Raw genomic sequence first — 15,708 nt, 5'->3', positions numbered from 1 at the left:
TATTCTTTATTTTTCTTTTTTTTAATCCATGTGTTATTGCCATTATAACTCCACGCCTTTCGTGGTGTTGGGAAAAGCCTCATTTCTATGTGTAAAACGTTATTATATATTATATTTTACACTTGCACCTTTACGACATTTGTCTCTGCACACCTCAGCTGCTCTCCCTCTCATGTCCATCTATTGTTACTTCTACCTGTCATACGTTACACCAGTACACTTCAGTTAAACACAGAGAATTACTTAAAAAAACCTTTCCACATTTTTTTAATAAGTGGAATTTTAACAAGTGAGCCAACTACTTGGCAGTAAACAAAATATTATTTTAAATGTTTATTCATCTACTTACTACTGTTAGTAGGTCCAATCCTAAAGATATTCAGTTTTCTAAATACATTTAATGACAAATTTCATTATTTAATAATCAGATTATTTTCTTGATTCATCGTTAAATGTTCAAAAATAGTGAAAAATGCCTGGCCTTGGTTTTTTTTCGAGAGTTTTGTCTATCCTCATACTGGAGGAGCTGAATTTTGCAAACATTATTTAATATTTAAATGTATTCTTACTCAAAATTTATTAATTGGCAAATCACTGCAAACCTATGTTTACAGATAAACACCAGTGAATTTAAAGTAGTGCTCCCAGCATTTAGATTAAGCTGCATGTACAAAAAGAACATATAAACTGCATGTGTTGCAACATTTTACACTTAAATAGAGAGGCAGAAAGAGAAAATCCATCTGCCAAGCTGTCTTTCTCAGAGTTTTTCTGTGATTGCCCAATTATCTTCCCACTGAGTCTAAGGGTTTGGTTGAAAACAGACTCCTCACTCAGACAGGTGCAGTCCAAAGCTTTCATGGCTCTTTCTTGCTCAGTTGTTCTTCAAAACTTACAACTAATCCCTTTGTTTTGAAAGATAAAACCATGCTACACACAGAATCAACATGACAAAGAATATAAAACCCCTTTGGCTTTTCTGCAGATTTTTCCAGCACTGTTTTAAGTCGTACATGTCTGGCAAAACCAAAATACAAGTAGTACAAAACATTCTAAAATCCAGCCAACGCTGATAATACATAAGATTTAATACACAGCCACAAATAGATGTGTATAAACCAAAACACAACTCACTTCTATCCATACCTTTTTCCCTTTACTGACTTTCTTGTTCTTTTCTCTCTACACATCATCTCTTCAGGTGCTTTACAGAAGATAAGGCTCTTCCCAACATCACCAACATTCACCTCATCATTCTATACCACTCTGTGAAATAGTATTTCCACAAGAATTTGCAACACAAAGAAGCATCATACAAAAATGTTTCAATGATCACTACTAGCAAAAATAAATTGTGTTCCCTCATTGGCTTTGAATTCTACAATAAGTTATGTGTAACTTTAACAGTGCAAGACTTTGCTACATGAATTCTGCTTAACATTCTAGTCACTAAAAAGTAAATTGGATTATTAATCTCCTTACAAAAATACTAAATATGTTTATTGGCTAGTAATTTATGCAATAGATTATTTTTCATTTAACTGGCTATGTCTATACTGTGTCACAAGTGGCCGGAATATTTAAAGGTCCTAAAATGGAGCCCAGTGCAAACATATGAGGGTCTGACAGTAAGTATTGCATTAAAACTTGATTGAAGAACAGAGTGAAAGGTCCCCAGAGGCCCATCAGCTCATCCCCCTAACTCCGCTGTGGGACATTAGTGTCTTCTTGGCTGCTCTCCAGCAGCTCATCCTCAGAGAAACTGATGTGAAGACAGGTATCATTCATAGGAGAGGAGAAGGTCAGCGGGTGATCATAAATGTCCGGATGTAAGGCGAGGGCGGGGGGCTCAGGAGGATACAACTCAGAGGAAGAGAGGACGGCTTCACGTTTCTCCTCTAGGGGACTTTCACACCCACTTGAGGCTGTTAAAAATGTCCCACGGTCCCCAAACAGGTCATCATCGTCACGCAGGGGGGACAACAGCGACTTGGTCTCAGAGCGGACTCCTGAGTCCTCGCTGGCCGAACAAGAGCTGCTCTCGCCATTGCTGAGGGAGTGGAAATCAGCGGATGACAGCGAGCTGGGGGTGATGTCTGGAAATGAGACGCTGCTGCTGCGGCTAGGGGCCGCATCATTAGCACTGACCTCTCCAGGTGAGAGCACAGCTGTGACTTCTGACCCCGGAGACAAGGTCCTGCTGGCCCGCTTGCGGTTAAGGGAGGGTGGAGGAGGATCAAGTTTGGGAATAATCTGTTTATACCTGCAGATAAATAACAGAGGGACTGGTTAGGACAGTCTGACAAAAAACTATTTTAAGAAATTCACAGTACATCCACTTTTATTACCTTTATTTTACTAATTCATATTAAGCACAATTCCTCTCTACCAAGGAGTATGAAAATAAGCCTCAAGCCAGTTTTCCTCTCCATCAGTCACATTATACCCCATTAACCTGAGCACACTGTGATGTAAGCTGTTACTGCTACACAAGACAGTAACTCCCTCTTTCTCTCTGGCTCCCTGTTGTTTCCACTGTCTAGGGACTTATCTACATCCCACAGCTCCCCTGCAGAGAAAATAGAGGGACAGGGAAAGAAAGAGAGCCAAAGAAAAGGGATTGGGGGCAAGGAAGCGAGAAAAGTGCCGCAGGCTTTCCCCTCCTCATACACATACATACACCAGAAATAGCTACATTGCAGTCTTTCAAATAGTACCACAGCAATGCCATGGCAAGCATCAGTGCGCACAATCGCAAAAATCCTGGTCATTGTCATGGAAAATGAGTCCTGACACACCTGCTAACAAGCCTCACTTCTTCCCTGATTCCTCTCTAGATTATACTGGAGGCTGCTAATTTGTTCCCCTGTAGAGTTCAGGCTGTGGTTGAACTCTGATTGCAGTAACAAAATTATGTGTTTTGCTGATGTATTTGGATTCGTCTGTGCTTCTTTACAGGGATGGTGTTGACAACTATAGTAACAGCAAATTAGTTGTGATGGTGCAGGAAAACCATCTCCAGAGATAATTATACACACACATGTCTCAAAATAACAAATCACAAGCACACAATACGGTAGGGTAAAAGCCAAGTTGAACTTCACTAACTACAAGGACACAAGCTGTATTACTGTTTTTTTTCTGGTTTGAGTATAATTTTTCAAAAGCTATTCAATGGACTGCTAGAAAATGTGCATAAACTGTAATAAACGCCTAATAAAATGACTTTTTATCTAACTTAAAGGATAAAGTTAGTCATTTTCTATATTAATAGCATCCTAAAATGTCTTTCAGTTTTATTTATATACCACTTTTTGTGCACAATACCATTTTAAAGTGCTTCACATCTGCATAAAACTAAAAAAATTGTCAAATTTAAACTTTGCCTCAATGGAATTTACAAACTGCTCTACAATGACAGCCCCCTTGTGCTTAGACCCTCAAATTGCAGGAGAAAATCTCTAAAAACATTTAAAAAAGGGGAGCTGCTCTCGCAGAAGATACCTTGGGATCCACATGTACATATTTAAACACACAGATACAACTACACATATACATACATATGCAGAATCCTTTGCCTTTATCCTATTTATAGAATAAAATTTTTAGATTTTTCAAAATTGTTCTGTTGGACTGTTACAAAGTTGAGTGCCATATGAGATAAATGGAGCTTCTCAGCTGACTCCCTTACAGTTATTGTAAGGGAGTCAGTGTGCAGTGGTCTATTAGGAACATGGATTCTGTGGAATCTATGACGTGAAGGCAGCCAGTGGAGAGATTTTAATATAGGGATAAAGTGTGCAATCAATTTAGTTTTGGTAAGGTCCCTGGGAGAGTAAACTATTTCAGTTGAAATAGTTGAACAGATTTTCAGGGAAGCCAGTGAAAAGGGAATGACATTAATCAAGTCAGCTGGTAATGAATATGTTTTTTCACAGCTATCCAATAAGGGAAATAGTTTTATAATAATTTTTGTTATTTAAATGATAAAATGACAGTTTGGTTGAGTTTCAAATAAGCTTTAAATTTTAAATTACTATCAAGGATGACCCCCTGGATGTAATTCTAAAAAAGTGTGTGTTAAGATGTGAGACAAGGCTCTCTCTTTTGGCATATTGACCCTGCAGATAACAGATAACTGCAGATGATGGAACCTAACAGCAGCATGTACGGGCAGAAAACAATGGGCCCCTGGAATGAACCTTGAGGAACACCAGCCTGTCAAGTAAGGTCGAAACAATACCAGAGGAGTCCAATCCATGTTCGTAGCCTAATCAGGGGTCTGTGATAATGAAGTGGCACTGATAAACTAGAACTGCTATTCTTGTCTGTACCATGAATGTCCACTGCCCACAGAATAATTAAAAACACCCCTGAGAGACACTGCTCTGCTGGCAGAAAAGTTTCTAAAAATATTTTTCTAAAATACTGTCCCCAAAGACATTTTGGAGTAATCTTTGTGGTTTGTACAGAAAAAGAGTACAATTTAAAGTTTGATTCTGCTGTGGCTTCATGTGGTATTTTCTGAATTTGTGTGTTGCCAAGTGGTGGAGATGAATTTGCATCAGGATAAAGAAGCAGTCTGCCTCTCTCCCTCCCTGTTCTCATTATCATAACTTTGACTCAGCACTCCTCTTTTCTGTCACATTGATTCGCCTCTCTGCCGCACTGCTCCATCTCCCTCTTGTGTGTTTTTTCTTTTCCATTTGCCTACTTCTCCATTTATTGCTTCACCTTTGTTTCTCCATTTATCTTGCTCTATTTAACCTACCTGCCATAAATTTGAGTTGCTGGTGTCTTTTCCCTTCAGCCCTTTTTTCCTCCAGTCTATTTTAATAAGAAATTCTGTCTTCCCTACAGAACATCAATTTCATATATTATTCATAATATATTTGTGAAATTTTGGTAACCAACATTTGTATCATCTCTGTGACAAAGAAGATGATAGAGGACTAACAAACTGAGTTTTAAGATCTACATTTATTTATTATTTCTCTTACTTTCTTTGGCTACAAAGCTGTGATTTTAAGTTGCTTATAGTCCACAGAACTTTTAAAACCCAAATATTCTGTCAAAGCGAAGTTATTTGCACTCAAACATATTTCAACAGCAAATTCCTCTCTTATGTGCAAAGACCAGAAAAGCTATGAACTGGGATCAGACTTTTCCCAAAGATTTGGCCCACAGTACTCAAATCTTTCAGTGAGCATTAAAAAAGCATAAGCTCTCTGGGCATAAGCATAAGCCTCTAGATTATTAGGAGCTTGCTCAAGTTGGACCACTTATGGCAGCTTACATATACTTCATGTTAATGCTAAAGAAGAATAGCTAAATTCCTAACAGTTGGGCAGCCACTGATTTCAGTTTCATGAGAAATGAAAGACTTGCAGAGACTAGCAAGTAATCCACCATGTTATGTAAGTCATTAGGTTTTCATTTTTAAAGTAAGACTCAAAGTTGTCCTCTTTATAGGATCTTTATTTGTTGTTTGTCTTTTGATTTATTTTTCTGCTTGTGAATAATAGGATTTCAAGATTATTTTTGTTTGTTGTTACCAGCCAGAAGATCCAGCGAGTTTATTTCCTTATGTTTCATACTGGCTGCTGGTCAAACACACAACATTACAGTATGAGAGTCCTCTGATGCTGTATGCCTGGGGCTGGGTTTATTACATTTTCCATTTGGAACATGGCAATTTGGTAGGATTGAGTAAAGCAAAACATGCATGTGACAAAAAACACACTGAAATATAACACAAATACCACCATAACACAGTCAGTGAAGTCAAGACAGGAACATGGAAGTGTACTCTTCCCTTCTGTTTCTGCACTGACAGTTTTACTGCTCAGGCTGATCCTCCACTGACAAAATAATACTGAATCTTGACAAGAATATTTCTCCTTGTCTGGCAAAAATGTAAGAGACAAAACAAGCACTCACAGTCCGGCAAAAGTGCAGAAAACACACAGACGGCCCTACCGTGCATAAGACATGTGTGACTCACTGATTTCCTTAATGCTAATGTGGTTATAAATTTGCAGAACCACATCCGCATGTAAATGGAGATTATTATGCAGTCATTAGCAGTGAAATCACTTGTGAGACCTACACACAAGTCAGCTAACACCCACACTGATCATCCAGCACATGCCCACTCCCATGCTAGTGCCACAGACACTCGTGCCACATGCTTGTTATCATGAGTAATACTCACATAGAGGGAGAAGAAGGGGCAGAGAGGAGAAGAGAAGGAGAAGGAGGAGAGGAAGGGACGGTGGCACAGAGCTCCCCAGGCTCCTAGGGAGCGGCAGGCTGGTGCAGCAAACGATGAGAGGAACAGAGATGGGGACAGGATGATGGAACGCATGTGGGTTTAAGGCAGGGGCTGCTGGTTGGGTGTTATTCTGTGGGGTCAGTTTGTTTGTTTTAGTAGACTGACAGGAAAATTAGGGATGGTTAGATGAGAAAGAGGAAGAGTAGGAGCGGGTCCTCGCACCTGTACCAAAAAGAGGCGACAGTTAGACTACGGAGGATCAGGGAGTTATGTAAGGGAGCAACACTAGACGACTTAAAAGTTCACATCAGTAATTTTGTACGTTATGACAAGAATATAACGTGGATAATATAACGTGGTTGTTCCACCACCACTTATTTTGACTTTACACTTTGGTGTTCACTGTAAAGATTTTCCATCCCTGAACTCTGAGTAACTGAGTGTGTGAGTGGACTTTTCAACAGGGAGTCGCATTTTATTTTTTTCTTACTGTTTACATTTTGCTGCTTTCGCTGTGGGAGTAATGTTTCGTAATGTTAAGTAAATGTTTCCAATAACATTTAAGGTATTACAATAACTACGACTGATTACGTGTTTGTATGTGTAGACCTAATGTTATTATTGTGTTTTTTCATAATTCTAGTGCTGCTATATGTCTACTCTGTATAAATATAGAATGTCTGTTTCAGGAATCCATCTTGTCAAGGTTGTCCTCTTCTCCAAATTTATGGTGTAAAGATAGAGTGTGCTGTATGTTGTGGAGACTATCATTTTGTGATTTGAGGCTGTAGTATAAAGTCATTGTCAACATGACAACCTACTTCAGGACTTCATATTTTATTAATTCATAATAAAAGGTGACCATTTAATAGCATCTATCTTTTGGGATAATGCCAGTAGAGGGATAAGATGAAATTAGCATTAGTGGATAAAAAGATGCACAAGCAAAGAAATACACATGAGATGTGGAGGCTTTCATACTCCTGGGCTAATTAAACCTAACCTAAAGCCTAATCAAAATAAATATAGAGACCCAAGCAGCAGAGGTGTTTTAGATGTTAAAACAAACCCCCCATGGCGTCTGCAGTGCATGTGACTCATCAGCTCAGTAAGCTTATTTACTTCATTGCTCAATAATGAGAGAAAAGCAGGCAATCAGGAGATAGCATGAAAAATATCAACAACCAGTTGGAGCTCTGTTCATCAACAGGTAGAGATAAGTAAAATGAATCATTAAAACATGTTTTTATTTGAGGCAGAGAGAGACACAAAGCAAGAACAGAGAACAAGTAGGAGGTTTAACTTAGAAAGGACGCTGGGCCTTTGTTAAAGTGTCTTGCTTTTGTAAAGATTAACACACATCATCCATCTGAGCGTGTGTGAGATGTCAGCGTGGAATCTTTAATCTTTAATGAGGATGAACGGAAGAGTCCGCTAAGTGTCTGCCAAACTTTTCAAAATTCAAGCAATTGTATTGTAAAGAGCCAAGAGCAACCCTGTCTGACAGAGTTCCTGTAAAACATTATTCAGGGACTGAGAGGCCGGCTTTTCAGCCCTCCAGGTATCACTCAGTCTGACACAAGAAGAGATTATGCCACAAACCACTAAAACACCTAAATCGCTGAACAGCATTGTCTAGCTGTGTGTAAATCCAGCTGACAGAACCAGCTCCACCCAAATGCCTGGAAACATCATCCATTACACTCCCATCACATCACTGCAATTAAATTACGGACCAGCGAGGCTGCCGGTACAACTCTGACACAGACGATAATGCTGATGATGAAGAGGAAACAAAATCAGAAAAATAAAGTACAGCGAGGAACGGGAGATCACAAGATAGGTCAGGAAATGTGATTATGCTACATACAATACTGTCAGAGAGAAGGCGTGTACAGTAAGGCAGTGCAGCGTATACTGTGCCAGAGGAAAACATGAGTCACTTGTTACTAAAACATAGTTGGGTGCTCATATACAGTAAGCTGGTCACCACATGTGATGTTTTTGCTCTGTGTGGGCATGTTCAAGTTCTTTGACCAACACTTGACATCAAATGTTGTGCAGACATTTGTGTTTCCCAGAGGATGAGTTTGATGATACGCTTTCTTTTCCTCTAGTGACATTTGTAAGGTAGCGATATTCACGGCTCCAACAAGACAAATACTAGTAACTTCTGGTCAGTGTTTGCTGTATATTATAAAATCTACAGTACTTGATGGACTTGTGATCCCTGACTTTTGATCTAGTGCCACCATGAGGTTGGCGTGGTTGGTTAATACTATTAGAAGCATTCACATATTCATGTTCCCCTTGGGATGAATTTAAAACAGTTTAAATTTGGCCAATACAACCACACATCCAAACATCTCATCACATTCCCATTAGCATCTGATGCTAATTAGGAAATTGTAAGCACTGCACCTGCTTAGCATCAGCATGTTAGTATTATTATTGTTGACCCTTTGAAATTAAAACATGCTGAGCAAAAGTCTTCAATACACCATGTTTTATTCATTACATCTTTTTAGCGATCCTACCTGCATTGGGGATGGGGTCTGAGACTATTTCTCATTTTCTTATATACAATACATTGATAACACACTATATTCAATATCAGACATTGTGGTATCTAATGGTGCACTAGCACCATTAGAGTTCAATGGACTTGCACTGAAGCTCCCGTTGGCCTGCACCTACCTGTGCACATATTTTCAAAGGAAGAAACTACAGTATTGTTAGTATGAACATATAGGAAACATTAATTTTTAGCTTAAAACTATGCGTAAGTGCAGCCTCACAGGGCTGGTAGCAGGGCTGCAGACTCATAGAGTTGTTTTCATGTGTGTCACATAAAGAGGTTGATGATTCAAAATGTTGGAAATAACACATTTAGAACTGTTGCCCAAAAAGAGCATTTTACGTCAACTACTACATCCTGTTTTGATCCTACTTGAATTTTTCTGTTGTGTAAAACATGACTCACTACATGGTTAGATACAGTGTTCAGTACAGTATATGTCAACACACCATACACAATGATCATATAGTACTAGAGTGAGTGGGCCAGCTGGGAAACACAAGTCTGTGGTTCACGCTGGGCAATAACGCTGGTGTGATTTAAAGCTAAACTGCACTAATAATGTGAAGTGGGCGCATTCCATCACTCCACTCGAGCAGCACTAGACCTGGGAAGGAGAGGTCATCTGAGGCACAATGAGGAAAAGTAGGAGAACGAGAACAAGATGGTAAGAGGGGATGGCAGGGGAGTATCTGTCTGTAGAACATAAAATAAGGCCACTAAGGGTGTAAATATTGATTCACTGGAGGAATCCAGAAAACACAAGCAAATGGGAGCAATAAAATTTACCGTGCAGTGGGGGATGGCAGATATAGGAGTTTGACTGCACCTAAGGTAATGCAAAGGGGTTTGATGGAGGAAACAGAATAACACAGTGAAGCCATTGCTTCCGGTTCTCCAAATCTTATTTTTTCATATGCTTTAGTGAAATAAAAAGATATATTTGGGTCATATAAGCTATTATTAGGTCACATGCAATTTTAAACAAGCAAAAGTCAAAGCTGTTTTCACATCACCAGCTACAGCTAAGTTGTCCTTCTTTGCAGGATTTCTGGAAAATAATTGTCAGTATGTACTTTTCATGTGTGCAGCAATAACCTGACTTTTCATTTTTTGTTATATACCATTTGTGTATAAGCCCATCATAAAATTTTATGATTTTCTATTTAGATAAAGACGGCGTCACTTAGGAGAGGAGGCAAACAAAAGCCAATAGAGGAGGGAGCAGCAGACAGAGAGTTGGAAGTCACTTCAGAGACAGAACATAAAATACCCTGGTGGTATGTTTTTAAACTACTGCATCATTTTTTTTAAATGTTCTGAGACAGAGAGGAGAAATGTGTTGGGGCAGAGAAGCTCAGGAAGAAGAGTGGTAAACAAAAAAAGACCTAGTGGTTGTTACATAATTACAAATAGAAAGAAAACCACAACACAACTGACTACCAGATGGAACTATTGTTTATAATGGATGTCTCTTTTTGGAAAAGGTTCGAACATCCCTTTTTTCCTCCCCAACTTTTGCCAAAAATCTTCCAACAGGGTAGGTAGAAGATTATGGTTTCAACTTGTGAAGCGATGGGAGGTGGGTTCGGCTGGATGTCTGTGTAGCAGGAAACCACCAGATGTGAATCTGTCTAAGCTGCACAATGACAAACACACACATTACACAGAACCACAACGCAGACACACAAACATTACAACATCCACAAGCATGCCAAATACTGCTAACCCAATTTTCTCATTATCTGTTTTGAAATCATTGCTAATGTAAAGTTCCTTATGGATTTTGCCTTCAGAGAGAAAAAGCAGCAAGGATGAGAATGAGGAAGAGAAGGAGGGAAATAAAAGAAGAAGGGCTAAAGTGATTTGAAACTCTGCTTGTTCTTTAGTTATATAATTTTTTTTAACTATAGATGGTCTTTGCGATGGCTTAAAGGAGATTAAAAGCTCATTAAAAGTAATTACATGCTGTGGCTCCATATATGTATTCAAGGCTGCTTGTGCATAACTGTGCTGTGTGCCAGAGCATAAGTAGGGAGAGTACAGTAGAGAAAAGCACTTCACTAGATAAAAATGCCAGAAAGAAAACCTCAAACATCTCTTAAAAGCAAAACACATTCATCATAAATTATTCCAAAGCAAATTACTCCATTTACTGTCTTTACTCTCTTAATGCATGCATTAATAGCTTCTCAAAATAGAGACGGTGGCAGCTGTAGTAGCTGAAATGGGAAATACTGGGATGGATTAAAAGTGGATGGAGTTTCCATGTTTCCTCTTCTCTCTCATGTGCCTCTCTGATTCCCACTTTCAAACTCAAACCTGATCGCTTCTTTGTTTGTCTAACCTCAGGCCCTTTCACCCTGTGTTCTGTAATCCCCTGATTAGCTGAAGGCTGTTTCTGCTGAGCTGAGCTGTTCTTCACTAATAACATTAAAAGCTACAGGGTGTGTATGTCCCTGTGTAACCTGGTTATCTCCGACACAAACTGAATGGTCACTTAGAATTACTGGATGTCAACATCAACATGTTTCTCTATCAATTATTATACTGATATTTCACTAAAAGCTGAGTGTGTTTTTCCCATTTTTTATGTTTAACCATTCTTTTCGATGTAAAACTAAATAACTGCTTCTGTTACTTCAAACTGCTCCCTTGTTTTTGTTTGTTGGTACAGTACGAACAAATATAATTTTCCTCTCTGTGTGTCTTACTTTTCATCCATGTTGGCAGAGTTTCTCAGTGTAAATGGGACAATCTCATTGCAGGAGTTCTCTGTGTTGGCCCTGCCGAAGAGGTCCAGGTCTCCGTTTACTGATCCAGCAGGTTTGCCTCTGTTCTCCAAGTTGAGCAGGTTCAGGTAGGACTCAGCACAGTCCACCTGGGTGGGGGAGAGGGGTGAGGTTTGGCATGACCACGCAGATGTGGTGGAGATGAGCTGGTCCAAGGTCTGGCTGTAGTGATTCTTCAGATTTAGAGACAGAGACTTTGCTGATGTAGAAACTGAGCTGCATGATGGATCTGGAACAGAAAACACAGAAGAAGAAAATGCTAAAACAACAAGTAGAGACCACATGAAGAGTCAATCCACTTAAATCTTTACAAAGATCTGTAAATGCTTGGCTGTGAAAGGGAGCAGTGTTTAAGATTAGCAAGATTAGCATCAGTCTGATACCAGCACTGAAACCCTGTCAGTTTTAAAACATACAAACAAGCACACGCTGATGCACACATTCACACAATTCAATACGTACACACACACTCTGCTCAGTGTGCGTCTGTAGCAGACTGATCCATCTTTTAGCTGCTGTAAATCTTTCTTTGGGCTTTTGTGTAAACTTTGCAAAGTAATAGTTAAAACTATCAAAACTCTTACTGAGGAATAAATTATATACTGTATAGGTATTACTGTTTTACAGAGCTTAGTGTGTGGGCTTGAAGAGGGGCTCTTTATATTAAATGCCTGGGTTATAACCTCAACAATTACTACACTGTTTGTCCAATATTTTGGTTAACAACCAAATATTGTTAAATTAACATTAAACTCATAATTTCCACAGCAGTGGACTAAATTAAACAGTAGAGAAACATTTATATCACCTATCTTTTTATATAGAATTGTCTTTATAACCACATTAAACATATTAGTTAAAAGCACCACTATAAAGTACAGCCTCAGGTTTGTTATCATCTTGTAACTAGAATACACATTAGAGGACAACATCATCAATTTTCCACTTGTTTTACAATGGTTCTAATTGGAGGAGTACATGTATGTACATCAGTTTAGATGATATGCTTAGAAAGATTTTATGCTATTCATGCATGAACTCCCTAAACTAACACCGTAGAATGTGAGTTGAAAATTGTTGACTAATTTGGAGAACATTTGTTTATGGACATGAAAATTCAAAGTTGCTTTTCTAAAACACCAGTCTTCTCAAAATTAATCAGAAAACAAAATAACTCACTCACTCTATTTCTATTTCTGTTTCCTCTTCGCTCTTTATCATTTTAATCATTTAACAAGTTAAATGCTCTTTGTAAGGACGCCCAGGTGGCACATGGGGAAAAGCACTTGTGTTCACCTGCAGAGCGGGGTTCAGTACCTGACAGCTGTGCTTCTGCCTCATCAAACACAACTGATGATGTCTGCAGACAGGAAGCCAGTGAAGGATCATAGTTTGTCATGACTGTCTGCATCATCCCCAGGTCACCAGGGGAGTGGGCAATGATGACTGTAGCACACAGGGAATCTGACCTGACATGGGCTTTTCTGAGGGATTATACCATCAGGCACCTCCTGAGTCACTTACTGTGTCCATTAGCTTGAGGTTCCTGTTGTGGTTGCCCTGGTTCTGTAGCTTTTGGGGAGCGAGCTTCTAGGTCTTTCAGCTGCTGCACAAGCAGAGCCAAGTGCTGCAGCAAATCCCTGTTCTGGAGCAGCAGCTGGTGGACACGGGCCTGAGCCTCCATTCGGGCAGCAGTCTCTGCTGCCATCTGATCCTTCAACAGCTGCACCTGTAGTGGCAACAAGAAGCAAGGTGTATCTGTGTGTCAGCAGGCCTGATTTAATATCCACGGCAAACCTAGATGCTATATACTTGTTTAATTAGTTCTTTATCCTGTCTCACTTCCCAACTCATTGAGACACTAGCAAAACTGAAACTGAAAGTAATAATGACTTCATCATTACCTGAGGTAGTGCAATCAACTGAGTCCGACATAAAATGCTTAAATAAATATGCATTTGCGCTGCAGTTTACAGATAATGTTTTAAAGCTTGATTGTTACAAATGTTTGTGCAGTTGCAATAACCATGTGTGGGTTTGTGCTGCCCTCTAGTGGGAGAGAAACACAATACACAGCCCGTCAAAACTCATATCACCCATACTTGTTTCTTTTGTGCTTACTTAAGATGAAATAATCCCCTTGGGTGTGTATTAGCCTCAAGCTAATTAAAAGTGTGGGCACTACTGCTTAAATGTCAATATCGTGACAAGGCTTCTGCATAAGTTGCTTGTGTGGCCTTAATGAAAGAAAGTATTACTACACCAGTTCATGAAATAATTCACATTTTATACATACATTATGTTCGATTAAGTGACTGAAATTAAATTGAAACAGTTCAGCAAACAACTTAATTGACCACTTAATTAGTCAGTCACCCAAAAATGCACAATATTAAATGGAGTAAATCCACGAATCAGCATGAAGCCAGTTAAAGCTGTCAAGTCCAGGTAGGCATGAGGTTTTCAAAAACTGTAGAGATCAACTGACTGTGCCATGGGAGAATGAAATGAGGTGCAAAGGGAGGCAAATGAGGCAAACTTAATTTGTGAGGACAACACGGTCAGCCAGGGGGTCTGTTGAGGTACTTAAACCTTTAGCCAGTATTTACATGTCTACTCCTTTTGAGTCATACTACATTAACACACATATTTTTAGATTTAGAGGGACAAAACAGAGCTATTGAGAAGATATGTTGGACACCCCTTATATAATATTCAGTTGATCTCCTCTCCAAACAGAGAAGCAGTATATTGGTATAATAAGTCTGGTTCTTACCTGTGCGACGGCCACCTGTGTGTGCTGCTGTTGCTGCTGCAGCTGCTGCTGAAGAAGCTGCAGGTAGTGCTGTGATGCCAGCGGAGTGAGAGATGAAGAGCAAGGACTGCTGGGAGTTATATCTTTGGATGTCACGGTAAAGAGAGACCTTTGATTGAAGTCCTAGTGGCAGAAACAGACACAGAATATAACACAAACACACTTACATTCAAATGATGGTACACTGCACTACAATGATTTTCAATGCTGCGCCTCAGCATCCACAGTAATGCCCGTTTTTCTCCCCTCGCTGTGTAGTAGGAGTTATTTTTAGGCCTTGGACACCAGATGAATGCAATTAATGAACCAATGGGATAAAAATCAAACAGTCATCTGAGACCAAGACAGCGACCCACTGATCCGGAGCCCCTGGGAGCCCTGCTGAAACTCTACTCCAGAACTGGAATAATCTCAAAGCTCATTACTGTAACACACAGCCTCTTCTTCTTTCTCCATTTGCCTCTCTCAGGCTCCTTCCTCTGTGGATTTTTAGATGATTTTCCAAATGATCTAGTTTTACATAAATGTTTTCTAAAGAAACAGTATGTTCCCCAAGCAGCTTTCTGCTTCACCCCACTCTCTCACACAGTACAGACAGAGCACTAGTTTCTGGATCTAGTTAATGAGATGGGGTCAGTGTTTGTAGATAGCTTCAGTGAGAAAGCACATAGATGTATCACAAATTGCTCTTGCTGTCATGCAAATTGACTTTCTTTGATAAGTGGTACATGGTATATTGCAACTCTAACAATCAGCCACCAGAGGGCAAAGCAGCTCCCTGTAAAGTATTCAAAAGGAACCAGAGGTATTTAAATGATGCTTCCTCAGTGTAGACAAATGAGAATGATCGAATAGGTTTTACCTTGGCATTATAAAATCAGAATTCTATTTTAGATAAGCTCTCTATCGGGCATTTAAAATCAGAAATCAATCAAAATCATCTAAACAATGAATGTAGTGTGTTTATTGTGTTTGTGAATCATTATAAATCCACATTTGTAACTGGAGGTAGCATTGGAAAATAATCCCAAATGTTTCTTTATAAAGTATGAGTTAAAGTTGCAGATACAGAAGCATGTTAACAAATATTCTGCCTTTTTTTGTCATGTATCAATTTAATATTTTTGGGATGAACTGCAAAAGACAAAGCAAGAAAGAATTTGTGATAGGTATGTGGACCAAATTCAACTAATGAGCGGATCGAAGCCTCCAAATTTGATTTTAAAAGGTGTATTTTCTGCATCTATTC

At 39.2% G+C, this 15,708-nt stretch overlaps 1 protein-coding gene across 1 annotated transcript in view; it reads right to left on the bottom strand.

Moving 5' to 3' along the window:
- Nucleotides 1-504: 504 nt before the first annotated feature.
- The window catches only part of si:dkey-34e4.1 (carboxyl-terminal PDZ ligand of neuronal nitric oxide synthase protein), a 37,585-nt gene continuing 22,381 nt past the window's right edge, over nucleotides 505-15,708 (bottom strand). The window contains exons 8-11 of the mRNA XM_026356722.1: nucleotides 14,421-14,582; nucleotides 13,169-13,373; nucleotides 11,567-11,873; nucleotides 505-2,263 (exon numbers count right to left, since the gene is read on the bottom strand). Of these exons, the coding sequence (XP_026212507.1) occupies nucleotides 1,699-2,263; nucleotides 11,567-11,873; nucleotides 13,169-13,373; nucleotides 14,421-14,582 (1,239 nt within the window). The 3' untranslated portion in view covers nucleotides 505-1,698. The remainder of the gene's footprint in view (nucleotides 2,264-11,566; nucleotides 11,874-13,168; nucleotides 13,374-14,420; nucleotides 14,583-15,708) is intronic.

This window comes from Anabas testudineus, chromosome 12, assembly GCF_900324465.2.
Source record: "Anabas testudineus chromosome 12, fAnaTes1.2, whole genome shotgun sequence".
NCBI classification, from domain to species: Eukaryota; Metazoa; Chordata; class Actinopteri; order Anabantiformes; family Anabantidae; genus Anabas; species Anabas testudineus.
The sequence above is the reverse complement of the archived record's forward strand: the minus strand, read 5'-3'. Positions and strand labels throughout refer to the sequence as shown.